Consider the following 25,628-nt stretch of genomic DNA (forward strand, 5'->3'; position numbering starts at 1 on the left):
GAAGTGTTACGGCTCATCACAGCAAATATTTGGTCAGCAATTAAACACAAACACACAAATATAACAGATTATTTAACAAGTAAAGCTCAGAAGCCAAGCGTAAAAGAATATTTCACTGAAGAACCCAATTGATCAGCTGGGTCTTCTGAAGTGTTACGGCTCATCACAGCAAATATTTGGTCAGCAAAATTAAAACACAAACACACAAATAAAACAGATTCTTTAACAAGTAAAGCTCAGAAGCCAAGCGTAAAAGAATATTTCACTGAAGGACCCAATTGATCGGTTGGGACTTCTGAAGTGTTACGGCTCATCACAGCAAAAAATTGTTCAGCAACAAAATGCAAACACACAAATAAAAGAGATTCTCTACCAGTTCAGCTCAGAAGCCAAGCGTAAATTAGTATTTCATTGAAGGACCAATTGATCAGTTGGGACTTCTGAAGTGTTACGGCTCATCACAGCAAAATTTTGTTCAGCAACAAAATACAAACACACAAATAAAACAGATTGTCTAACAGTTCAGCTGAGAAGCCAAGCGTAAATTAGTATTTCATTGAAGGACCAATTGATCAGTTGGGACTTCTTATGAGTTACGACTCATCAAGGCAAAAAACTTGATGGCAACAAAACATAAACACAAAAATAAAATAGATTCCCTAACAAGTTGAGCTAAGAAGCCAAGTGTAAATTTCACTGAAGAACCAATTGATCAGTTGGCTTTCTAGTGTTTACGTCTCATCACAGCAAAAACATAAGGCGGCTAAGTAAACACAAACATACAAAAAAAGATAACCTAGCAATTTCAGCTCAGAAGCCAAGCGTTTAAAATATTTCATCGAATAACCAATTGATCATTTGGTATTCTTATTGTTACGGCTCATCACAGCAATACCTTGGCTCACCAATGAAACCCAAAGACCAAAACAGACTTAACTTGACAGAGATACAACCTAAATCTTAAGTACATGTGCAAAGCATGTGAACTGACAAGAGGTGTAGCTTAGAAGCCAAGCATAAGTGCAATTCAAGTACAAAACTCTGGAGTTCATACCTGGTTCTTGACAGACTTGGCCATCTTGCGGAACTCCTTGCGCATCAGAGTCTTGTGCTGGAGCTTGGCAGGGGTGTTCTGCTTCTTGGTCTTGGTCGTGGAAAGGATGACAGCCTTGTCCTCTCCTGCTGATGGCTGGACCGCCACGGTCTTGCTGTTCGCCAAGCCTGAAAACCACATCAGCCACACAGCAAGTTAGATCATTGCAGAGAAACTTACAAACACAACAGAAGGGTTAAAAACGGTGCAAAGTGCCACGGACCCGAGAACTTGTAGGAGTGGACATTGTAGAGGTTGTTGGGCTCCTTGCTGAACTGCACCTTGGCGTTGCTGTTGCCGAACTGCTTGATCAAGAAGCAGTTGTTCTTCTTCACCAGCTCCCACACCAGAGACCCCGGAACGGTAGTCATTTCCCTTGGCCTACATCACCAAAACAACATCCAAACGTCAGATCCTACAGCTAGCAACAAGCAACAGGAGGCACTAATCCTACAGAAACAAGGCAACATTCTACCATTTGATGCAAAAATGGACGCAGATTTACAAGTGGAAACATGGGTTACAAATAATATACAGCAGAAGCAGCAGTGAAGCTTGAGCGTCCCATCGACTACTGACAAGCACGAACAGATCTCACTGGCAAGAGGAAAACATAGTGCGCGGTTCTAGCGCGGGTTGGGATCTAGCCGAGGACTAACCGCATAAGCAAAACGGAAAATAAATCTCACTCCAAACAATTCCAACGGAGATGCTATAACGGCGGACGAAATCAAGAACCGCGGAACCTAGAACCCGCACGGGTTTGGCGGGGTGATGCGGCGACGAATCTAAGCAGACAGCGATGCTAGCTCCGAGATCCGTACGAGGGACATGAGAGGAGAACGGGATCCGCCGCTTACCGGAGATGAGGTCGCCGCGGCGCCGCCTTGGTCTGCTCCGGTGGGTTGGGTTGGGGTGGTGGTGGCTGCGGAAGGTTGGAACAGCCCGGAGCCCGGCGCTTTATACTCGGCGGCGGCTCATAAAACCCTAGGTTTGGTGCACGCTTTTGTGTGGTCGGCTGGGCCGGAGACCTTTAGCCCATTTTAGCTTTGAACCCATTTTAGTTGAAAAAGAGTACATTGAATAGGCCGTGCTAAATACCAGCCCATAGACATCGCAGTGCGATTGGCACAGCCCAAAACGAAGTGGAGACATTCATAGAACCTCATCTTCCTCCCTCAAAAAAAAAAAATCTTCCTCCCTCAAAAAAAAAAAAATCTTCCCCATCAAGAAAATAGTGCAACCTCCTCTTCTTCTCCACATCCTCTCTTGTCAACAGGGAAGAGAACATGGCAACTCTTTTCTTTGCTCTACAAGACTACAACCTCTACGTCAAAGTGGTTCATCCTACATCCGGCAGGGCAATTATAACAGTGCATAAAAATGGGAGATTAACAATCAAATCGTTGATGCAAGCAGGACCGCTGTCCACCAAGTTCATCGTCGCCTCGGGGTTGAATCCACAGGGTTAGGACGGAACAGGGGTGGAGCCGCAGTGCCAAGCATTCTTTGCCTTGGCCAGACAAATCAAGAACAACGAGTGACAATGGCACAAATTCGATCAAAAGGGTAACAACGGCCTTCCATGCATTCACTTTCTTACAACTTGGAATCACTCAAACAACAAGTCCATCTCATTGCACTATGGTCAAAATAGGTTCAGACACAATGATTATTTTGGCCGAGATCCGACTACATCCTCGTCTGGGCACCAAAAACAGGCGGAACAAAATGTGTAGACAACATCAGCAGAGTGAAGAGACATTGATCACTAAGCTTTCTTGCCAGTGACACCTGCGACCACCTGGGGAAGTACCAAGAGAACAAAAGTTAAACGTCTGAGTGGATAACGCTCACGCATGCACGAACTCATCTCAGTAAATAAAAAAGCACAGTTTGGATGAAAGAGAGGGGGATTGATACTACAATATTTCAGCATGATTACTCAGAAGCATGAGAACCTGGAAATGGTCCGATGGACAAATGACAAATCATGTGACTGGCAACAGAAGGTGTGATGCAGAGTTTCAAAAGATACCGTGTGCAATTCAGTCAAATCTGTCAATCAACTATTTAAGCCATGTCTGGAAAGCAGGATTTTCATGGGACATAGCTCAATTCCAACCAGAGTCGAGGGATTCCACATTTACAAAGGAGCCCTTGGTACTCTTTTCCAGGAGTTTGTAGCCCATTAGAGCACAAACTTTAATTTGTAAGTTTACTGACTCGCCAATATCTTGGCTAGTGCACAAAGAACATGATAAAACTGGGAAATGATAAATGGTGTGGCTAGAACATTTGAGAGGGCTAAATGATAAATGCGATTTTCGTAATTATATGAAGTGGTAGCACAGAGAAACGAATAAAAAGTGGAGGGGATCAACATACATCTTTTAGTTCAACTGGGGTTTTGGCATTTTTCTCAGTCTCCCAAGAATCCAACATTGGCCTAACAACCGCTGGAAGAAATAGACCTGAAATTGCATATCATAGCATCAGATGAGATATTTAGCAGAATGATGAGACTGGGAGGGAGCTACGCTTTTCAACGATCAATGATCACATAAGCTATCACAGCCAAATCAGTAGATCTTACAAACCATGCACTAAACTTGCACTGTCAGAGAAACGTGTGAATGGTTGGTTCATGACCTTAAAGCGTAACAACTGCCCACTACTCAAAATGGTTATGCCCATCCAACAGATATACTGCACCACAAAAGCATGCAGTTTGACTAAATACTAGTTGGGGCACAACAGACGACATGTTTTTGGTTTCGAGGATTTATGCGTTTAGCTTTTTGGTTGAAAAGTAGAATTGAAAATAATTGCTGCCCACTGTTTGTGATGCAGCACATTAAATTTGACCACACTAGTTCTAAACAAAATGAATCCGGTTGCAAAGAAGAAGAGAAGAAGAAAAATGAAGAACAGACACCTCCTCCACGCCTAGAGCATATGCAACAATGGCTGTTATGTGGTGGTCATGAAGGCTTCAATGAAGGAGAAACTAAGCAAACCCTTGGAAGAAAAAGGAACTGATATTACCGTACACCTGCAACTAAGTTCCAGTAAAATGCTTCAACTATGGCTGTTCAATTTAACACACAGATTGCTGGACAAATTCCGCTAAGATCAACTGACAAATATAACTAAGGAAGTCATGACATGGATAAAATACAGAGGTAACTCTCATCAATTATGAATTTAACGAACGAACAGCAATCATGACCAATATCGAGACGTATAGAGATACAAACAACTAATGACATACATCGGGGTGGAGCTGTGAGGTGTCATAATCTGGTAGTAATAGGGTCTACTCGTCTATTGGATAAGATGGAATCTAACACATAAAGCAAATATTAAACAGTTAAAGATCCGATCTGTTTTTTTCCTCATATTAAGCAGTAAACAACATGTCGCATGCAAACAGCCAAGTGTAAATTGTGAAAGAAATAGTCTGATTCACCAGTTCACAAGGAAGCGGTTGCACATAGTCTAGCTAAGTCACCCCCAGTGCTAAGTAGTCAGCTCATATGTGCCAAGCTGTAGTCACATTCCATCAATGGACAGAAATAGCAGAAGGCGTGTCTGGTAAATGGTGTATAGTTGGTCGCTATACGTACAAGACGGAGTAAATCTTCCAGAGTTAAGTCAAAATAAATAGTACTATAGCGCAGCTCAGCACAAGTACATTTTGACATGAGTCCCAGAGGCACAGTTGATGTGTGCAGATGTCATTGATATTGACGCTGATGAATGTAGAAGACATCGAAGCGTCCTTGGCCCCTGCCTGCTACTATTTGGTTGGATAGCATAGCAGTAGTTGGATCTTTATGTATGCGGCGCATGTAAATGTATCGCCCATGAATTGCGACGGGGGCACGCATCCGCGGGACAGCGAGAATCCTAGATCTAACGAACATTGGCAGGCCGAGAACGCATGGACGCGTCGCCATCCGTCCACGATCTATCCTCGAGGGCCAATCCCCCCGCCCCTCCTCAGAAATCCATCTAGGCAAACTCGCGAGAGGAGAAATGAAGGCGAGCGATGCGCGCGCGCGCGCGTACAGGTAGGTCGGCACGGGGCACCAAGGGTATGGGTGGGAGAGGGGAGGGGCGCGGCGGGGGTACCGAATCCGGCGATGAGGCAGGAGGCGGCGACGACGGGCTCCTTGACGACGAAGATCTTGAGCCTGCCCATCACGCCCATGGCTGCTGCTCCGCGATCCCCTTTCTTTCTCTTCCTTGGTTCCTCCTCGCCGTCGTCGCCGGGCACGGGCACGGGTGGGTGAGTGGACTGGGTAGAATGGGGGAGAGGGAGGGGCCGAGCGAGTGAGGAGAGAGGCGCGTGCCTCGGAGGCCCAACCTCTCACTCCACTGAAAAAGAACGCCGCACCCGCCCGGCCCGCCCGCTCTGACAGGGATAGAGGCCCACGGCCCAGCTCTGCAGGCGCCCTCGAGCGGAAGAGACGCACTCCGGATTATTATTCCGTGCGCGCCGGCGAATATCCCCTCCCGTCCCGCGAGAGCGAATATTTCTGCGAGGAGAGCGAATGTACCGTCCGCTTTCTCTCTTGCTTTTTGCCTTGCAGTGCACGGCCACCCGCACTCGTCTTCCTCTTCGGTCTTCCTCTTCCTCTCCCGCCCCTGCCGTGCGCCTCTCGCTCTCTTCTCCGGAGCTCGCCTCATTCGCCGGTCGCCGGGAGCGGCCGAGGCGCCGTCGCCCATCACCCCTCCGTCCGCCAGGTCAGTTTATCTGCATCGCTTGGTACTACGTACATGGATTGAATGGAGCCATGCTTGTTAGCAGCATATATTTCCGTGCCATGTTCATGTATGTTGTGTTGTCTGTCGCACGGCCTACCTACATGAACATGATTGATCGGCTCGAGTGACGAGTGGTTATGTCCCGACGTGCCGCTCGCTCGCTCCTTGCTTTGGAAGGACTAGTTACATCTGTGCTGCTGCTGCTCCTCCTCCTCCTCCTACGAGGATCGCACGTGCTGACTCGTTCCAGAGCAGGATGGTGAAAGGCGGACTGTGTCTGTTCTAGAGCACGTACGTACTCTACATGGCAGCTGCGTGCCGTATTTCTCCTGCCTGCCTCCTCTTCTTGTTTCAGTGTGACTGAATTTCTCGCTAGCTAGTTTCAGCCTTTCAGCCCTGCTGTTTTGGTCGGTCATGTGCAGTCTGGAGAGAACCTCGCATCGTTCTTCCCATTACTTTGGGCCGGTCTTCCGCATCTTGCCATCATTCAGTTAGTTCAGACTTGAGCTACATCTTGACAGAATGGCTGGAACTGATAATTTGTTCCAGTCTTGCAGAGGAGCGGCTTTCTTTTCCGTGCATCACAAGTTCTTACTTCAGAACAAGCCCTGGCTTCCACCAACGCGAAAGTGAAATGTTTCTTGCTTAATTATTTTTGGTCGATGCTGTCTGCCTGGTACACCTAGGTACTGGTCGTTTCCAGTTTCGATGTGCGGTTTGGCCTCCATTTATGCTGGTTGTAATGGGTAGTATCATACACTAGTATCATGTGTATGATACTACCTCCCTAATGCATAGTATCATATATTAGTATCATGTAGTAATTTATTTATTGCCATGCATGACACAAAATAGTATAGCATTTAATATGATACGGTATCATGATTATGATACTACACCCTTTCTTTCTTCATTTAATGCTATGACACCTCATCAAAATTGCCTAGTTGGCATGCATGATACTAGCTATGGTACTAGCATTACGACCAGCCTTACACTCTCAGCGGAGCACTGATATCGGAGGACAGCAGTGACCTAGGCATTAATTTGATGGCATATATGCATAGACACGGAGAGATGAAGCAAGCAGACACATGTGTCATGGTTCCAACCACCTTCATTTTGGAGCTGGAGTATGATCAGGATCAGCAGGAGCAGGCAAGGGAAGGGGGCCTTTGATAAAAGGAAGGAACCCCCAGTCAAGAAATATGTTGCCCCGGCGCAACAGTCCAGCTCGTATGGCACCAGGAAGAAGAAAAAGGCCGCCGCTCTTTCGCTCGCCGAGGTAAGATCAAATGATCTTGTCCGTGATTTCCAAAGGATTTATTTTACTTGGTCAAGCTTTTGAGCATTCCTTTCCATCGATCCACCCTTTCCTCAACCATGACGGCGTGTGTACGTGTGTTCCTCAAAGCCGGGCGTGCAACTTTTTTAATTTTCCTGTATACTTCGTATATAGTCCATATTGAAATCTCTAAAAGGTATTGTATTTAAAAACGGATGGTGTATATGCCAGTGTTGCACAGGAAAGAAAATATTCAACTACACCAGAAGGTTACATCGAAGTGGTGAAGATCGAGTCGATTTATTCAAAGGGATAATCACAGCACAACATTGGAGTACACGCAACGCAACATGCGGCCGTGTACATATCGGTCACAGCTTAATTACACTCATCACACAAGGTACATCCATCTGCTCTCTCCGAGCTAATACAATGTATGGCGGCTCATCTCAATCACCACTCACGCCCTGTGACGCTTCTGCCCAGGTGCGCAACGCAGGTACACCTCCTCTGTTCTCCAGTCTCGAAATGTCGTTTCCGCCGAGAGCAGAGGGCCTTCTCAAGGGAGGAGGGAAAATAGGTTCAATTCTTGCGGGGATGCTACTCTAAATCCGTCTCATCTCCACGGATGGTATACGGAGGAGACATGAAATATGATCTCCTCGCCGGCTTTTCGGGGTATAATTTACACATCTCTTTCGTTTCTGCAAAATCAAACACACCAACTGCGGTAAGCAAATCCGCCAGGAATTAGGAGATATGACGACGACCTATGTATATGTAGTGGAGGAAGAGCTTCTTTACCTTATGATGACTCGATCGCCGCGACCCTCACAGGCTTCGTTACTCTTACAATGTTCCTCACATGCTCAAACGCCATCACTATCAGGCCTATGACATAAAGAAAGCTTAGTTGCAACTTTGCAAGTAGGTTATACACTGCTACGGCGGCGTTGCCAGCTTCGCCTGTTCGTATCGTGAGGGTTACAGGCCTTGCAGAAATAAGGGCACCGGTTTCTGGTGGTGGTAAAGGGGGTCAGCGTAAGAGGTGTGCCTTCCAACATAGCCTTCCAAAGAATTTTGCGGCGTTCAGCAGCCGGTTGTTGAGCATACCTGATGTGTTTTCTGGCTGGGACGACCACTCATGCGGCGCCGTCGCCGACTTGGTGGCCTTTATCAGGTCCATCAGCGCGTTGTTGACCTGTCGTAGATTCACAGTTACATCAGTTTCTTGTGCTTTTTACAGTTGCTCGTAGACATGAATGAGAGGAGAAATCAATAATCATTATCACAACTGTATTTCTTGTTTTCTTTGGAACATGGAGTTGATGACACCCTAGTTGTATCAATATTTCAATCGTACGCTTTACTGTAAATCGTAAGGCTCTCTTTGGAACAAAAAGAAGCCATCCTAGATGTCAAATGGTCTGAAAAGAGTCTCCATGGCCAGTCTGCTAAGATGCCTTATTGTAACTATATACATCTCTGGCAACTCTATTGAAATTATTTGCCCGGTTTGCAATAGTTCTGAGTATTTTGATGATTCGATCTACCCAGCTTTACTATTTTACCAAACTTGATGCTTACCTCTTGTGGTCTTTCATGGCTGACTAGATGTGCACCATGAAGATCTACCATTCTAGCAACAGGAAGAAGCCTTTGTGCAAGCCGCCTCGCATGACATACTTGCGCAATAATATCATGTCTGCCATTTGTAAAGCAAGGTGTGAGCAATACACTTGAAAAGAAATAGGCAACACACATTATGCCTGCAGATTGAAAAATGGATGCATATTATCTTCGATATTTCAACTGACTAACCTTCCATGAATAACTGAAACTAGGAAACCAGCAGCACGTATTGTATCTAGCTCTTTAGTTGTCACTTTGTGAGTCCAGCATGCGTTAATTTGACCTTCAAACCCGCAATTAGATTGCATCCCTGAAGATGATATGCCTTTCACATATTCCTGAAAGTTCAATGTACAAGTGGAGATGAAATTTCCACAACAAAAGGAGCCAAATGTACGCAGACAATGTTCCGAAGTGGGTACAACAAAAGCTTCCTTTCTTCCAAACAAAAGATCCAACAGTTTATCCCTATGCAGTGCATTGTCTTTATATTCTAAATAGGGGAATGCAAAAGCATGATGCCAAACTTCCACAAAAAGAAGGCCTAGCCAGACATCTATGAGATACTTTTAACAGAATTCTTGAATGACCTCCTTAACGAATTCTTGAATGACCTCCTTAACAGGACAACCCCCAGCAAACAGCATGATAAGCAACAAATATAATCCAAAAAAATTGTCTGATGCACACGGTAAAACTAGCAGGAAGAATAATGAATATTCTGTGCAAGTATATATGACATTCACCTTATATAGGATCGCTCTCCTTGTGCAGGATTCAACTTCCTCGTCGAGGTATTCCTGCATTTGAGTGACATGTTACCACTGGAAACGAAAAACATATACAGACAAACCGGTTTGCACATTATTCAGGCAAGGACAGACAGTGCATCCTCAATTTCTCACCTTGGTATAGTGGGTTTCCAAGTCGACTAGAGCTCTTTGCTCCGGTGTTCTCGCCCTTAAGAACCGGAACGCGAGAGATAGCATCTGTGCATCTACCTGAAAAATTGACAGCATATCAGTCAGATTTCAGCACTTGCAAAGTTCCTCATCTCAAACAAAGTAACCCCTCGGCTTGTTTTCAGGTCCTCAGAACTTCCCAAATGAGTAAGCAGGTTGCAACATCACAGTACCTTGGGGAAACACTCCATCCCACCGCCGGTGACGTTCAGCAACGCCAGCGAGGACAGCCGGTGAGGCGCCAACGCCGCGAGCTTGCAGGAGATCATCGCACCCATGGAGTGGCCGAAGACGTGGGCCTTCTTCCACCCCAGATGGTCCATCAAGGCCAGAGCGTCCCTCGCCATGATCGATGTCCTGAAAGAGAAGGTCGTTCACACGGTCAGTAGAGAGAACCATCGTTTGTTTGACTTCTCAACGCGTTTCATGGAGGAAGATGTCGCCCTCTGTTTCTTCCTCAGCCGCACGCGTGGTACTATACTACTAGTATTATTTTCTCATGAATGAAAGCAATCGCGAAGAAAGGGAGGATGAATCGAGTAAAACGTGCATTTATTCTCGCCGAAAGCTACAATCTTCCTTGCGGATCTCGAAGGAGGAGCAATGTCGTCTACCTAACCCTGCCGGCCGATCGTCGAAACCGACGGAAATTTGGATCTAAGGCGATGATGGAGCCGGAGAAAAACTCACGAGTAGTAGGATTTGTGCGGGGGGATGGTGCTGCGGCCGACGCCGCGGTTGTCGAAGCAGCAGACCTCGATGCCCTCGCCGACGTCCTCCTCCTCCGTCGCCGTCGCCGTCGCCGGCGCGTCGGCGGGGGCGCCGGCCTCCTCGTCCGTCCGCGCGGCGGGCTCGGGCTCGTCGCCGCCGTCGGCCGGCTCCATGGACCCGGTCAGCCCCCTTATCTGCGGGCCCCACGAGTCGTGCGTCCCCGCCAAACCTGAAACGAGGAACCATTTCTCAGAGAAAAGTTCCTGCGAAGGAGAAGAACATCGCGCCGGAGAAAGGAAAGGGATTTTTGGGGCGGCGTGCTTACCGATGACGAGGAGCACCTTGGTGGCGCCGCGGCCGTAGCGGCGGTAGAAGAGGCGGACGCCCTCCCACTTGTCGCCGGCCTGGTACCGGTCCACCTCGCAGTAAGGCATTGCTTCGCCGGTCGCCTTTCCTCGCCTCTCGCCGCCGCCGGGATCGATCGCCTGGCTTCTCTCCCTCCCCTCTCTCTACCAGGGATTTATGGATTTATTTAGCTTCTCGTTACTGGGGAACAGGTGGGTTGGGTCGGGCTGGGTTTGCCGAATCGGGGGCCGAATCGGATTTAAAACGAGGGGGAAACGGAGTGGAGCTCGGGAGGGAAAGGGCGGGCGATTTATAGCCGCCCGAGAGCCGGAGTCGTACAGCCGGGCGGAGCCGGGGGCGCGAGGGAAACGGGTGTGGAGGAGGTAGGAGGGGGAGACGGATTCCCTCCCGCCCGCCCCTGGAACACGTGGATGGATGGATACGCGCCGGCGGAGACACGTCGGCGGGTGGTGTCGCCGTCTGCTGAGTCAAAGGGGACGCGCTCGCTCGCTCGCGGCGGGAAGATGGGAGTGTGGGGTTCAGGTCCACGATTTTTGGGTGGCGATTCTTTTTCGTGAGCGTGCTGGTGAGTGGTTTGATCGGCGGCAGGGAGTGGCGCTGTGCTGTTTGTTTTTGTTTTGGTGGATGGACGAACTTGTGGTTGGATAAAGCCGCCGCGACGATGATGATGAATGATGATCGATCGATCGATCGGGAAGCGGTGGTGCCTTGTCTGGTTGTGCTGTGCGATCATTAAATAAATACTCGGCCGGGTCTTTTTTTTTTGCAGGGAAATTTGGGAGCTCTTTATTCAACACTAACAGCTCCAGCAAAATCTGCCGAGAGGCTGGTTACAAGAAAACTTGGGTAGAATTAAACCAACATTCTGTAATCTAAAGTGTTTGCTTGCTTCGCACAAAGATGAGCACAGACATTAGCTGCCCTACCAACATGCTGAACTACAAAAGACTTAAAAGAAGGAACACGCTCCCCAATTTCTGAAAAGATAGGCGCCACCACCGTACGGGAGGTGTGGCGCGAGTTCCAGAGATTCACAATCTCCAAATTATCAGACTCAGGCACCACTTCAGCATAGCCTCTGAGGTGTGCGAAGATCACTCCCATCGCGTAGGGCAAGAGCTTCAGCTATGAGCGGGTCTGTGACCCCAGGGTATGGTTTGCACCATGCCGCGAGAAGGGATGATGGAGATCTTGCTACTCCCCCTGCTCCCTCCCCCCCCCCCTACTTCTAGCTTCCATTTCAATACTTCTATCCGTATTTATTTTGATCCAGCCCGATTCTGGTGGGCGCCAACCATGGCCAGGAAGAATCAGAGCATGATCACGCGGCAAGTCGAGCACTGCTAGAGACTCCCGGGCCCTTCTCAAAGACTGGATAGGGTCAAGCTCAGCTTTGTCGTGTGTGATGTTGTTCCGTGAGGTCCAGATCGTCCACATAACAGACATTAGTTTCACTCTTTTCCACCTCTGAGAACATAGGATCACAAATAATGTCCTTTGACCAGGTTAGTGGGTGCAATTCTGGCCTTATTATGTCCAACCATTCTGGAGCTGCATTCCAAAACTGCCTGGCATGAGAATAATCCAGCAAGGCGTGCATCATGTCTTCGCCAGTATGAAGACATATTTTGCATGTGCTAACAGTAGCAATATGATGGTACTTGAGAGTTGCTTCCGCTGGGAGGATGACATGCAATACTCGCCACCAAAAGACTCTCACTCTGGGAATGACTTTGAGTTTCCACAACTGGGACCATAACTGCGTGTCTGTCATTGAGGATTCGGTAGTCGTCCCTTCCTCTAGAGCATGTTGCTCGTTGCGAGTCATTAGAGAACGATACACTGATTTTATAGAGTAGCAACCCGATTTTTCAAAAGCCCACGCCAAAGAATCATCACCCCATCCCTGCCTCAGTGGAATGTTGAGGATAGCATCTGCATCCAGGGGATAAAGTTTTCCTGAACCACATCAGATTTCCATGACCAGTTACTTGTATCAATGAGGTCTGCCATGACATGCATCTGAGCATTTCCAATTCTGCAGACCGGCGACATGGAGATGGTGCCGGGGATCCACTTGTCATGCCAAATAGAAACCGTGGTGCCGTCTCCTATGCGTTTGAGGAGGCCAACCTGCAGGCATCCCTCCCAGCGATTATAGCTCGCCAAGTTGATGAGGCGCAACGAGGAACTATGGCTTGCATAAAGTCGCCAGTGGGGTAGTATCTTCCTTTAAGAACTCGGGCATAGAGGGAGTTAGGGTTTGTCATTAGACGCCAACCGTGTTCCCCGAGTAGAGCCGTGTTGAACATCTCAAGATCCCGAAAACCCATCCCTCCCTTCGCTTTCGACTTTGATAGAGAGTCCCATGCCTTCCAGTGCAAAGATCTGCGGTCGAGGGAGCTGCTCCACTAATACTTAGCTAGACAGGAAGCAAGGCTTTTACAAACCTTCTTGGTTAGCTTAAAACAGCTCATACTGAACATGGGAATGGCTTGAGCGACCGCTTTTATTCGTACCTCCCGTCCAGCACAAGAAATCAAACGTTCTGACCCTCCTTGGAGTTTGCTTCGAATCCTTTCCCGAATATGACCAAACGCGTCGTTAGTAATCCTACCCATATCGGTGGGCAGACCAAGGTAGCGCTCGCTGAAAGCTTCCATTGAAATGTTCAGTGTTTGTTTCAGCAACAGCTTATCCGGAGCTAGAGTGTTTGGACTAAAATATATGGAGCTCTTTTCCTTGTTAACCGCCTGGCCCGAGCCTTTTTCATAAATTCTCAGGATCTCATTTAGTCTATGAGCACTCTGCTCCTTTGCTTGCATGAAAATCAGGCTATCATCCGCGAAGAGGAGGTGGTTGATCTATGGAGAACGGTAGCTGACTCGTATGCCTTTATCTGCCCCCCTCCACCGAAATGGTTCAGCAACGATGTAAGGCCTTCCGCAAATAGCAAAAACAGGTACGGGGACATGGGACACCCCTGCCTCAAACCCCTTGATGGGGTAAAGAAAGGAAGAAGCTCGCCATTGACAAGAATTGAAAATCTGACAGAAGAAACACACTTCATGACTAGACGAACAAAATCCACACCAAACCCAAGTTTGAGCATGATGGCTTGAAGATAGTGCCACTCGACACGGTCGTAGGCCTTCATCATGTCCAATTTGATAGCACAGACTGCGTTTCCCCTTTTTTTCCTTCTTCGCATTGCAAACACACTCTCATGTGCAATAAGGACGTTGTCGGTTATCAGGCAGCCGGTGACGAAACACTCTGTTCAGCACCAACAATATCATCTAGGCACTCACGAACACGGTTAGCGATTGCCTTGGAGGCGATCTTATACAAAACTGGACAAAGCGATATAGGGCGATATTGGGTGATTTTTTGTGGGAAGCGTACCTTGGGTATTAGAGTAATAGAAGTATCATTCATCCCTGTTGGTAGTTCTCCCCCATTGAGGAAATCAAGCACAACTGGAACGATGTCATCTTTGAGAAAATTCCAGTGGCGCTGATAAAAACCCGTTGTGAAGCCATCAACCCCAGGGGCCTTCGACGGAGCCATCTGAAAGAGGGCCCTCCGAACCTCCTCCTCCGTATATGGTTTTTCAAGATCAACATTCATCAAGGGCGTCACTCGGGAAGATACAGCATCCAGAAGCTCTTGCATTTGGTTGAAACCTTGCGAGGTATAAAGTTGTTCATATAACGCTACAAAAAAAAAGACAGATCCGTGACATTTTGGGCCGAACCAAAATTTTTTCTGTCATACATATGACACTTCTATGACGATAATTGTGACAAAACCCGGTATCATCATAGATGTGATGGGCTCCTACTTCTATGATAAAAAATCATGACAGAAAATGGGCTTTTCGTCCTGGCCGGGCCGGAGATGCAGCTGCATGACATTCTTTGGGCCGTCCATGACGGAAAAAACCATGGTAGAAGCGAGGGGGAGGAAAAATTCGGGGTGTTGCCGGTTACGGTGGGAGGTCGGGGGCCGAGCGATGTGCGTTCCTCTCGTACACGTACGCGCGTGTGTGTGAGGTGTTAGCTCTAACTGAACCGAGCGAGGCGTTGGGCTCTAACTGAACCCGAGCGATTGCACTGCAGGCTACGCGTTACTGAACCCGAGCGATCGATCAATGGCTGTTAACTGAACCCGATGGAGCAATTCCTTCGCTACTGCTGCTAACTGAAGCCGATCGATTGGATGAACAGTGAGCGTTGCGGGGGGGTGGATGAACAGTGAGCGGTGACGTTGCCTCTAGATGAACAGGACCCCGTGGTGTGGAAGGCTGGATGAACAGTAGACGGTGCAGGGGTGGCCGTGGAGGGGTGGTTGAACAGGACCCCGTGGTGTGGAGGGCTGGATGAACAGTAGACGGTGGAGGGGTGGTTGAACAGTAGCCGGTGGAGTGGCGCGCGGTGGAGGCTGGATGAACAGGAGCCCGTGGAGGCTGGAGGAGGTCGACGGTAGCCCGTGGAGGCTGGAGGAGGTCGACGGTGGAGATGAACAGTATCCCGTGGAGTCCCGTTTTACGGTATGCCACACCCCTCCCGATCAACAGGACCCCCGTTTCAACCGTAGGAGGTTCGTTTCCTCCATTTTGCGGTACGCCACACCCCTCCCGATCAACAGGACCCCTGTTTCGACCGTAGGAGGTCCGTTTCCTCCGTTTTGCGGTACGCCACACCCCTCCCAATCAACACGACCCCCGTTTCGACGTAGCGCTCCAACACAAGTCCGTTTCGTTCGTTTTGCGGTACGCCACACCCCTCCCGATCAACAGGACCCCCGTTTCGACCGTAGGAGGTCCGTTTCCTCTGTTTTGCGGTACGCCACACCCCTCCCGATCAACAGGACCCCGTTTCGAACGTAGGAGGTTCGTTTCCTCCGTTGTGCGGTACGCCAGGCCTCGTTTCCATCGCATGTTCCGTCCAAGCCCTCCCGATGAACACGACCACGCATTCTGTTTCGACCCAGCCGGTTGACTCCCCATGAACACGACGACGACACTGTTTCTCCGTTCCGATCCAGCCATGTATGTATGTGTGAGTAGGTGTTCGAGAACCTGCCCGTATGTACGTGCGTGGCCGTATTTTCTTTCTTGCACCCTCGTCGTTGTACGTACGTGTACATGCTACGTGCGCGCCTCTACATCGACACGTGCGCGCCTCTACTACGACACGTGCGTGCCTCTACATCGACCAGTATGTACGTACACTTTCGTGACCAGAATGACAACGCTACGTCGACCAGGTGGGTCCTGACTGTCAGGCACTTCCTTGCCTGCGAAGATGTAGCTGGTGGGTCCCAGCAGTCAGGGGGGCGAATCGTTTTGGGTTTTTTTTGCCCGAACGCACTTCCTTGCATGCGAAGATGTAGCTAGTGGGTCCCACCAGTCAGGGGGGAAACGTTTTTTTTCACGAAATACTGGTGGCCCGTCCGGTGGGTCCCTGCTGTCAGGTGGAGGAATAATTATTTTGCGCGTAATAAGGAGGCACTTCCTTGCGGCCGCCGTGGATCCAACTATCAGCCTCTCCATGCACAGTACTCTTCCGATGGAAGTCGGTCGTTGACCACATTGACCACGCCGCGCCGAGAGCACCACGGTGGTGGACGACGGCGAGGCCTAGGAAGGGGACGACACGAAGTCGGGGAAGACGCGGCAGTGGATGCCCACGCGAAGAGGAGTACGAGAGTGAGGCTGTCGTCGCCGTAGAATAACAGGGGGTGTGGGTGAGTAGAGGGATGGCCTGGCCAGCGGTAGGAGTAGTAGGGGGCGGTGAGGCCTCCGCGGCATCACAGCCGGCCACGGGAGGCAGGAGCACGCGGCACGACCGGCGCTGCTTTGGGCGGCTGGAGCACGAAGACCAGAGGTTGAAGAAGCACTACGGCCGTTGGATGGACATCGTACGGTCACTGGAGCTAGAGTCGTTCATATTGACTAAGTTGACAAAGCCCTCCATCCCAGTAAACTTAGTAGGCCCACAAGTCAGCCTCCCACCAAGGTGAGTCCGAGCTAGCAGGGGGAGTATTCATTTTTTTGTGCGTAATAAGGAGGCATTTCCGGTGGGTCCGAGCTGACAGCGGGGGGAACGTTTTTTCGCAAAATACAGAGACCCTTTCGGTGGGTCCCAGCTATCAGGTGGAGGAATCATTATTTTGCGTGTAATAAGGAGGCATTTTCCTGTGTGGGCCCCTACTGTCAGCCTCTTCTGATGGCTGTTGTTTGTTGAACATGTTGACCTCGCCGCGCCGAGAGCACAAACGTGATGGACGAGGGCGGGGCCTAGGAAGAGAACCACCCGGAGCCGGCGAAGCCACCGCAGCGGATGCCCACGCTGAGGGGAGAACAAGCACTGACTAGTCGGCTGCGGGGTGAGGCTGGCGTCGCCAGAAAATAACAGGATGTGTGGGTGGTTAGAGGGATGGCCTGGCGGCAGCACAGCCAGCCACGGGAGGAGGGAGCAGGCAGTCCCGCCGGCGCTGGTTTGGGCGGCTGGAGCAGGAAGATCAGAGATTGAAGAAGCACGGCGGCCGTTGGATGGACATCCAACAGTCACTCCTTTGTGTTGACTAAGTTGACAAAGCCTTGCGTACGTGTCAAAAAAAATTTTAGGACAGCATCATCGTCAACCTAGTAGGCCCAGAAGTCAGCCTCCAAATCTGTGGAAAACAGCATACAACCCATTAGCCATTATTTTCAATAATTTACAGCCCATTTGCTAATTCTTAAGGATATTTGAAGCCCATATTCTTTTTATTAGCATTACAGACCATATATTCTGGGCACTGCTAAAAAATTCAGCGAAATTTTGCATATTTCGGTAGGGTCCGAACTCTTTTAATCACGAAATTTCGAGTCACGTTAAAAATAGTTTTCAAAAAGTTATATCAAAATAAAATTCAAAAAACAATTGTCCGCAAAAAAATGAATGAAATTTAGAATCTTAACTAGCAAGATGCCCGTTCGTTGCACGAAACATGAAGATGCATTTGTATGAGTAGTTTATCTTGTGGGTGAAAAAGATGATATTTTAATGTAATTGGCAGTTGGCTTTGGTTTTTATAAGAGTAGAGAGTAGAGAAATCCTGAAAAAAAATGATATTTTAATGCAATTGCCGGTTGGCTTTGGTTTAAAAATCTACATCCCATTTCTTACAACTTATAGCCCGTTTTCTGGGGAAGCCCATTTCTTATCCCTCCTCGTCTTGAAAGATTTGCAGCCCAGCAGGGCTGAGAAAAGCAAGTAGGCCTCGGTTTTGGTATTCTCCAAAAAAAAGAACTGGGCTAGCCAGTTTCAAAAAGAAAAAGAATATCAACTGGGCTCGTCATGTGCTTAATAAAAGCGTAAGCGTGGGCTAGACGGGCCACAGCCCCCGCACAGCGCGCAGTTGAGCTCCGTCTCTGAAACTGAAAAACAACTGGGCGAGCTGTTGGGTCCCTGGTGTTATCCGCTCGTTGTGTAATTTTCTCGTTTATTGACTACATTGACAATGGCGTGGAACCTAGTTGTCAAACAATTAGGAGGAAGTTTTGTTTTGGCTTGTAATAACGAGGCACCTGCTTGCGAAATGCAATGACCCTGGTGGCTCCCTACTGCCAGCCTCTCCACGTACAGTCATCTCCCGATTCCTCTTGGTTGTTGACCATGTTGACAACACCAGACGGCGGCGAGCACAACGAGCTAACCAAGGCGGAGAACGATGGCAAGGCCTCGGACAGGAACGAACAGCAGCCATGGAAGATGCGGCAATGTAGTGGCAGGTGGAGGGGAGTACGAGGGCAACAACATGCAAGTCAAGCATACAAATGGTACAAAAAGGCCAAGGATTAATTGTTCATCAAATTTTTAGACAAAACCCAGATTGAACATGACAGTAACATCTAACCCAACCACTGTTTTTTGCAGTCACAAACAAATGGATCGGTCTGATCCATAAAATCAACATCCTATGCAAAAAAAATTATTTTAGGATGTCTACAACTTGTTGTAAATAGAAGCCGAGCACGTTTAGAAGCCCATTTTTCCACCTGAAACTTCTTTTTTTGCTGTTCAACATGTTCGTCCGTGAGAAATCTCTTGCTGTAAAAATTAAGCCTCATGGACAATAGTAACCTCGCATTCAACAGGAAGAATGTGAGAAAGCTTCTGTTTGCCTGGTTGGATGCATATCGTCCCATCGTTATTGTCCTTAAACGAATGTCATGAGAACTAAGAAAATTCTTGTGCTTATTACGCCAACGATTGGTTATATGTTTTTCTCCATGTGGTTCTGCCTAAGTAGACATGAAGATTGAAAACAGTTAAGGTCTGAAAAAAGAGTATGTCAAAAGAACGATAGCTGAACAGTTAATTCTAGTACAATATTGTCAGGACCCCGATCCTAAGTCACACCGATCTAGCATGTAACACATCATATCACTTTGCGGCCTCACGCACGGTATTCCCACGGGTGCCCCCTTACCTGGCCCGAGACCGTTTGCGCCTTTTGGCTCCGTATATGATGGTGCCGCTAGCATCCATCTGACAAAGAACCCGGGCTGACATGGCTAGTCGTAAACCCAAAGTGGCACAAATTTACAGGGACAGACATCCATGACCCAGCATCGAACGTGTCGGTCATCAGCGAGTGAATCCGGGATGTAGCAACTGGGGTAGCAGGACTCCGGTAAACCGGGCTGTAGCAGGCTAACAGGACTCCGCTAGACACCGCATGACATTTCCCCGAAGGGACAGACACAGGAACGAAGAAGGACACATGCCGGCCAGCCTAAGTGTTCCGGAGCAGTAGCAAGCTACCAAGGCTCAGTGGAAACACTAGGAGACATTTCCCGGTAAGAGAGGCTACCAAGGATAAACAACTAGATAGTCAGATCCCACACATATCAAGCATTTCAAATCATACACACAATATGCTCGATATGTGCAAATACAACATGGCATCACAACATAACTCTATGACTCAAAGTACTTATTCAATAGACTCCGAGGAGCGAGATATTACAAACATGGGTCTCATGACCCAGCATTCAGAGCACACAAGTCAAACACAAGCGGAAGCTTAACATGTCTGAGTTCAGACATCTACAAATGAAAAAGGCTGAGAAGCCTGACTGTCTACCAGATCCTGCCGAGGGCACAAGGTCGTAGCTGAGGTAACAAGCTAAACGTTGAAGTCCACGTGGAACTACTAGCGAGACTGAAATCTCTCTGCAAAAACATAAATTAAGCAATGTGAGTACAAATGTACCCAGCAAGACTTAGATCAGAACTTACTACATATGCATCAATATCAACAAAGGGGATGGTGGGGTTTAACTGCAGCAAGCCAGCTTTGACTCAGTGGCTAACCTGAACTACGACTGCAAGTAACTCTTTTGAGGTGGCGCACACGAGTCCACATATTCACCATATCAATACACCACTATGGATCCGCTCCTGTCTCCCTACGAGAACGCCATCCATAGCACTCACGCTTATCTTGCGTATTTTAGAGTATCCACTTTCACTTGTCTATGAACTGTACAGGCAACCCAGAAGTCCTTTACCGCGGACACGGCTATTCGAATAGATCATATTAACCCTGCAGGGGTGTACTTCTTCACACACGCTCTCACCAGTTACCGCCGTTTACACGACATGTACTCGGCAACCTTCAAGCGGAAGCCCAGCGAGGGTGTCGGCCACGACCTGACTAACCACACAAGTCTCTCGTCCAGGTTTATCGCCTATTCGGGTTCCATCCGCAAGGAGATCCGGCCGGGGTGTCGCTCACGGCCCCAAACGATGTGTGCAGGGTTCCCAAGCCCACCTCGACGGGTGGATCTACGCTTGGTACACCATGCCATGGTGCCTAGTCTGTCCCAAGCCCACCTGTACCGGGTGCCACTTGGTAGACTACTAACACTACCTACAAACACCAGCAACTAGTTGCAACTCCTGGACAGAGATCAAGTTTATTAATAAGTCGAGAGAGCTTGGAGTGCCCGGAGCCCAATGTGTGGTAGTAACTGTTCATGGATCACAAACACAGAACTTAGTTCCTGAGGACGGTTTCAATGAGACAACCCACCATGTACTCCTACATGGCCTCTCACCACTACCTTTACCAAATCGTGTTCACACACTTAGCTCACACATAATAGGACATGTTCACACACCTCTGATTCATCCCCGATGAATCAGACCTGACTCAACTCTAAGCAGTAGCAGGCATGACAAACAAGCATGAATGAGTAGGCACAACAAGGCTCAAACAACTCCTACTCATGCTAGTGGGTTTCATCTATTTACTGTGGCAATGACAGGTCATGCAGAGGATAAAGGGGTTCAGCTACCGCAGCAAGTAACAGATGAATTGTTGTTGTCCTAATGCAGTAAAAGAGAGCAGGAGCGAGAGAGTGGGATTGTATCGGAATGAACAAGGGGGTTTTGCCTGCCTGGCACTTCTGAAGATAGTATAGTTCTTCATCGGTGTCATCGAACTCATCGTCGGAACCACGTCTATCGAGAGGGGACAAACACCGACAAACAAGGAAGAACACAATCAATGCAATGCACAATATGATGCATGATCATGACATGGCAATATGCTGGTGTTTTGAGCTAATGCAACTAGCAACAAAATTAAATGAAGTTGGTTTGAATCAAAGATTCAAATTCAAACTCCATATGTGATTTCTTAAATTCCATTTAATTGAATTGTCCTAAAGAGTAGTCATAAGTTGTTCTAACATGCATGAAAATGGTACAAATGGATAGATTGGATTTTCTGATCATTTTTCATATATAAATTTTTTCATTCTGAGTGACGGTTAATTTTATATGATTTTTAGAAGTTTATAACATTTTCTGGAATTTGCTGGCTATTTAGAATTAAACTAATTCCAGAAAGAGTTTACAGCGTCAGCATGACATCATGATGACATCAGCAAGTCAACTGACCCGGTCCAGGTCAAACCTGGCCAGTGGGGTCCACACGTCAGTGACACAAGTAACTAACAGGGTTAATTAATTCTAACTAATCAAATTAATAGCCACTGGGCCTAGTGTCAGCAGGGGTAATTAGTCCTAAACTAATCTAGTCAGGGGCGGGGCCCACGCGTGTTGACCCCAGGGAGGTCAAACCCCTGGTCAGCGGGGTCAAACCCGCTGGCGACTCGATGCCGGCGAGGTCAGACGCGGCGGAGGGCCTCGGATTTGGTCCTCCGGTGACCAAATCCCCGGTGGAGACGTGCTACGCGTAGCTGGGGAGCTGCCGCATCCAGTGGTGCAAGTGGTTGGACACGGGGACGCCGGAAACAACGCCGGCGAGCTCGATAATGGCGGACGGAGTTCGGACGGGGTTGGTTTTGACGCTACGGTGCACAGGAGGAGGAGCTGGTGGTGGCTACGGGCTCCTGGTGCTGCGCTGAGCACAAGAGTGAGGTTGGCTTCGAGCCACTGTGGCTCTAGCCACGACGGCGCCATGGCCGGCGGCGGGGAGCTTTCGGGTGAGGTGGAAACGGCGGCTACGGAGGCCAAACGAGCACGGGAGCTAGGGGGAGAGGAAGAGGAGCTCACAGCGGGGTCGGAGAGGGGGTCAGCGAGCTCGGGGAGGCCCTGTGGACGATGAATCGACGGCGACGATCTCCGCTGTCCGACGGTGAAGACGATGATGCTGGCGACGTTCCAGGGCTTCCGGGCTTGCCTCCGTTGGCTTGGAGCTCCAGGGTGATGTGGCGGAGCCGATGGATACGTCGGGGAGGCGAGGAGGTGGCTCAGGACGCGGCAGCGGCGAGCGGCGGCGACGGTGCCGCTCGGGTGTGCGAGAGGGAAAGGCGAGAGGACGAACAGAGGGGGGGGGCGAATGTGAAGGCTCTGGGGTCCGCATGGCGCACCTAGCGGCGTCCAGCAGCAAGCGGTAAGCATGAGGTGGCCGGCGCGTGCACGCGCGCGTCGGGCACACGCCCTCCTGCCTACTGGCAGGAGGTTGAAGATGGTGGCGGCTGCGGTGGGCTGGGCCGCACAGTGCTGGACCAGCACAGGAGCTGGGCCGGCTCTGGTGGGCTGCACAAGTAAGCGATTCTCTCTGTGTCTCTCTTGTTTCTGTTTTCTATTTTGTTTCTCTGTTTTGGTTTAGTAATAATGCTAAACCATTTCTTAAAATCCTGGAAATAATTATGGGTGCTTTCTGAATTATTCTAGTGACCCTTAACAATTTCCAACATTTTTGGAGCATCTAAAATATACATAGCATTTAAATAGCCCCAATTCAAATATGTTTGGATTAATTCAAAGTCCAAATATGTCCTGCAAAAATGTGAACCATTTTTTGTAGATGCTTCCACCTTGATCTAGAAATGATGAACAATTTTAAAGGGCATTTTGAAATCATTGAAAAATATTTTGGTTGAACCTATTTGAATTCCTTTTGATGCTAGGGTTTGAACGTCCCCATTTCAAATTTCCATGAAAGTTAAACATGATGCAAGCAAGATGCAAACACTAGGCATCACCAGAAGCTAGGGATGTGACAACTCGCCCCCACTAAACAAGAATCTCGTACCGAGATTCAAGCGTAGGGTAGGGTGAAGGGGGAACGCAAACTAACATAATCTTCACGATCCAGGTGGCACTTCATCAGTACATTGAATCGATCACCATCTTTGACTCGATGTCTTCCTCTGAGAATTCCAACTAACAAGACAAGAAGATGAAAGAAAAACTCTAGAAGAATCGATCTTATCAAAGACCGAACAACTTAGGATCAGCTCATGGGGTGAGATATAAACATCTCTTGAGCTGAGACACGAGACACACATTCAGAGGGATGGGGTGTAACAGATGATGAAGGTTCACTAGGTAGGCAACAAATCCACGCTTGATCATGACGTAGCGGGAAGTTAACTGTCATGATTCCCCAACGGGGCATCTTAGGAAAAGTGACTCGTAGAATCATCCCTTAAGTGGCAAAAAGAATTACCTTTGATTCAGAGATCATTGAAACTCTTTATACCAGCCTAAGGCAATTCTCGAGCGATCGTTTGGAGGGGTTTGGTAGAATGGCATACTCGGACTAGTATGGATGATGTGGATTACCTTGTTAAAGACAACGTAATGGATGAATTTGCTTACCACCGGAAATGGAAGGGACCCATGGTAGAATGGCACATTGGCGGTGTAAGCTGGGAACAAAATGCAAATGCTGGGAATGATTCTGGTAACTGGGGAAGAACCCAACAGTAGAGAGTGAATCCACTGTTTGAAAGCGTCATAGCATTGCCGAGGAAACTGAGAGCACTATGCAATTAATGCCGACGATAAAACCTAGCATTTGTGTGTGCTCTCAAGAACTTGAGCATTTTCATATTCATCAAGGTTTTACCAATATCCGTGTCAAGGATCCTGGCAACACAACTTACTACCATGATGAATTGTGATGGAGGATGCAGATGCAAAGGAAGATAACGCCTTCTCAAATTTCACCTAGCGAGGCCAAGGGATCAAAATCCGGATGATCGACTGAGAGACATTTAGCACTCCTCTTCTAATGTTCTCCTTGATGTGCTAGCACAACCCATTTATAGATATGGTTTGATAACTAGAACATCAAGTAAAATGTCGGACTTCGGGAGCACAAGAATCCATAAGGAGTAACTTATTGGAGTAAAACCCTACGAAATCCTTATGGGGAGGTGGCCAACTTCCTCAATCAAGATACTACAACAAGAGGTCTTCCGGCTGGGTGTGTTGGCCACGACATCCACTTTACCGGGTTATAGAGAGACCGTTATTATAGTTCTTGGGAAACGTTCCAACCATCATATCTGCCTGAGATTCAGATCTTGTTGGTGTCAGAATAATCCAGACTTATCGAGTCTAGGAAGAAAAATGAAAGTTTGCAACACAAATCAACGAGATGACGTTGCGAGATTCTCGGGAAATGAACTACGATAGTAAGCTCCAAAACATGAGCTGGTTTTGCTACCACGTGTGAACACGCTGTCCCAGACAAGCATGACCACATAGTAGTCTTATACTAAAAACACTACCGAGTTCAGGTGGGGAATCCTCATCGAGGGTTTCAAAGTCTTTATGCAAGTCCATGGATTAGATCCCAAGCATAGACTTCTCCTCCTTGAACAAGTCAATCAGTGGCTTGGTGTGCTAAGAACACATATAGAATGGAGGCGGCCAACCTACCAAACCATAGAATACTTCGCACATGTGCATGACCAACTTGGGGACGATTCCAGAGGAAGCAAAAACAATCTTTCTCGGATCCACGGCGGCAACTTACATCAAGTGCATGTGAATTGGAGAAAGTTGCTCCTTTCATCCAAGCCTATGCTTCATGAACGGAACATGAAGATAATGCTTATAGAAGTTTCCAATACTAGTTTAATGTCCAACAAAATCATGAAGAAGATAAGGATGTTGTCGATGGGCTCAACAACAATTCATCCAGGTTTTCATATAAATGGAATTCCACAATTATGTGAAGACGGTGATAGCATTGGTCAGACCAAAAAATATAATGGAGTATGCTCGAGGAAAAACCACGAGTAAGACAACATTACGAACATCGTTGGTTCTGATTTGATTTGAGATTAGCCTACACTCAAATCAAAGATTGGATAAGATGATAGGTCCATCAACTAATCACAGGGACCAATCAATGAAGATATCATCTTTCTTCAACACACATACAAGACATCCCTTAAAATGAACTAAGTGGATTAAGCTTTTATCCTTCAACTCTCCAAGTTGTTGTTCAGCTTAACCAGCCAGCTCAGAGGTATCCA

General features: G+C 48.1%; 1 protein-coding gene, 5 non-coding genes and 2 pseudogenes across 7 annotated transcripts; all 8 read right to left on the minus strand.

Annotated features, from left to right (window-relative positions):
- LOC119349260 overlaps nucleotides 1–5,442 on the minus strand; it is a 6,437-nt pseudogene extending 995 nt beyond the window's left edge.
- Nucleotides 82–173, minus strand: LOC119351525. The gene has a single exon (XR_005170009.1). It is a non-coding gene; the product is annotated as a small nucleolar RNA R24 (small nucleolar RNA).
- LOC119351524 lies at nucleotides 232–323 on the minus strand. Its single transcript, XR_005170008.1, has one exon. It is a non-coding gene; the product is annotated as a small nucleolar RNA R24 (small nucleolar RNA).
- Nucleotides 378–468, minus strand: LOC119351523. The gene has a single exon (XR_005170007.1). It is a non-coding gene; the product is annotated as a small nucleolar RNA R24 (small nucleolar RNA).
- On the minus strand, nucleotides 523–613 carry LOC119351528. Its single transcript, XR_005170012.1, has one exon. It is a non-coding gene; the product is annotated as a small nucleolar RNA R24 (small nucleolar RNA).
- On the minus strand, nucleotides 669–751 carry LOC119351531 (annotated as a pseudogene).
- On the minus strand, nucleotides 806–893 carry LOC119351530. Its single transcript, XR_005170014.1, has one exon. It is a non-coding gene; the product is annotated as a small nucleolar RNA R24 (small nucleolar RNA).
- A 1,979-nt stretch (nucleotides 5,443–7,421) lies between the features above and the next one.
- On the minus strand, nucleotides 7,422–11,190 carry LOC119349259 (putative aminoacrylate hydrolase RutD). Of its 2 annotated transcripts, XM_037617287.1 has the most exons (10): nucleotides 10,782–11,190; nucleotides 10,436–10,685; nucleotides 9,919–10,102; nucleotides 9,689–9,784; nucleotides 9,530–9,583; nucleotides 8,973–9,121; nucleotides 8,739–8,856; nucleotides 8,265–8,352; nucleotides 7,956–8,042; nucleotides 7,422–7,855 (listed from the first exon to the last, which is right to left on the minus strand). In XM_037617287.1, the coding sequence occupies exons 1-9, from the start codon at nucleotides 10,888–10,890 to the stop codon at nucleotides 7,957–7,959; spliced, it is 1,134 nt and encodes a 377-aa protein (XP_037473184.1). In that variant the 5' UTR covers nucleotides 10,891–11,190; the 3' UTR covers nucleotides 7,422–7,855; nucleotide 7,956. The 2 variants fall into 2 exon arrangements, with proteins under 2 accessions (XP_037473184.1, XP_037473183.1); XM_037617286.1 differs by lacking the exon at nucleotides 7,422–7,855 and having other exon boundaries at nucleotides 7,956–8,168; nucleotides 10,782–11,189.
- Nucleotides 11,191–25,628: the final 14,438 nt, after the last annotated feature.

The sequence above is a fragment of the Triticum dicoccoides genome, chromosome 1B, assembly GCF_002162155.2.
Source record: "Triticum dicoccoides isolate Atlit2015 ecotype Zavitan chromosome 1B, WEW_v2.0, whole genome shotgun sequence".
Classification (NCBI taxonomy): domain Eukaryota; kingdom Viridiplantae; phylum Streptophyta; class Magnoliopsida; order Poales; family Poaceae; genus Triticum; species Triticum dicoccoides.